Raw genomic sequence first — 1,034 nt, 5'->3', positions numbered from 1 at the left:
TACTCATCCCACAGCTGAAGGGCTGGTCCTTACACATGAGCTTTGGTCCATCAGTGAACAAACAGGCCACCAAAGAAGAAATGCATGTGCCGTTGACCATAGGAAATGCTTAAACTCATTCAGAAAAAGAGAGATGAGGGTGCCTGGGTGGGTCAGTCGTTAGGCGTCTGCCTTCGGCTCGGGTCATGGTCCCGGGGTCCTGGGATCGAGCCCCGCATCCGGCTCCCTGCTCCGCGGGAAGCCTGCTTCTCCCTCTCCCGCTCCCCCTGCTTGTGTTCCCTCTCTCACTGTGTCTCTCTCTGTCAAATAAATAAATAAAATCTTTAAAAAAGAGAGAGAGGGCGAGATCCCGAGGCGAGGCTCGTGCGCCCGCCCCCGCCCTGGCCCCCAGCGCCCACCCGGTCGGCCCAGCTCAGCCATGATCAAGGCGATCCTCATCTTCAACAACCACGGGAAGCCGAGGCTCTCCAAGTTCTACCAGCCCTACAGTGAAGATACACAACAGCAAATCATCAGGGAGACATTCCATCTGGTATCTAAGAGAGATGAAAATGTTTGTAATTTCCTAGAAGGAGGATTGTTAATTGGAGGATCTGACAACAAACTGATTTATAGACATTATGCAACATTATATTTTGTCTTCTGTGTGGATTCTTCAGAAAGTGAACTTGGCATTTTAGATCTAATTCAAGTATTTGTGGAAACATTAGACAAGTGTTTTGAAAATGTCTGTGAACTGGATTTAATTTTCCATGTAGACAAGGTTCACAATATTCTTGCAAAAATGGTGATGGGGGGAATGGTATTGGAGACCAACATGAATGAGATTGTTACTCAAATTGATGCACAAAATAAACTGGAGAAATCTGAGGCTGGCTTAGCGGGAGCTCCAGCCCGTGCTGTATCAGCTGTAAAGAATATGAATCTTCCTGAGATCCCAAGAAATATTAACATTGGTGACATCAGTATAAAAGTGCCAAACCTGCCCTCTTTTAAGTAAAAAACTAAAAAGGCCACTCCCAGGTAAAATCCAG

The 1,034-nt window shown here is 46.6% G+C and overlaps 1 protein-coding gene across 2 annotated transcripts; it reads left to right on the top strand.

Moving 5' to 3' along the window:
• The first annotated feature begins 324 nt into the window (after positions 1 to 324).
• Positions 325 to 1,028, top strand: LOC102746656 (AP-3 complex subunit sigma-1). 2 transcript variants are annotated; one of them, XM_081804165.1, is made up of 2 exons: positions 325 to 691; positions 764 to 1,028. In XM_081804165.1, the coding sequence occupies exons 1-2, from the start codon at positions 419 to 421 to the stop codon at positions 998 to 1,000; spliced, it is 510 nt and encodes a 169-aa protein (XP_081660291.1). In that variant the 5' UTR covers positions 325 to 418; the 3' UTR covers positions 1,001 to 1,028. The 2 variants fall into 2 exon arrangements, with proteins under 2 accessions (XP_081660291.1, XP_006749999.1); XM_006749936.3 differs by having other exon boundaries at positions 326 to 1,028.
• The last annotated feature ends 6 nt before the right edge of the window (positions 1,029 to 1,034 follow it).

This window comes from Leptonychotes weddellii, chromosome 15 (genome assembly GCF_054177405.1).
Source record: "Leptonychotes weddellii isolate Sample4059 chromosome 15, ASM5417740v2, whole genome shotgun sequence".
NCBI classification, from domain to species: domain Eukaryota; kingdom Metazoa; phylum Chordata; class Mammalia; order Carnivora; family Phocidae; genus Leptonychotes; species Leptonychotes weddellii.
Note: the sequence above shows the minus strand (reverse complement) of the source record. Positions and strands in the feature narration are given on the sequence as shown.

Coding starts and splice junctions, on each gene's coding strand:
- LOC102746656 (XM_006749936.3), top strand. CDS start 419: ATGATCAAGGCGATCCTCATCTTCAACAACCACGGGAAGCCGAGGCTC.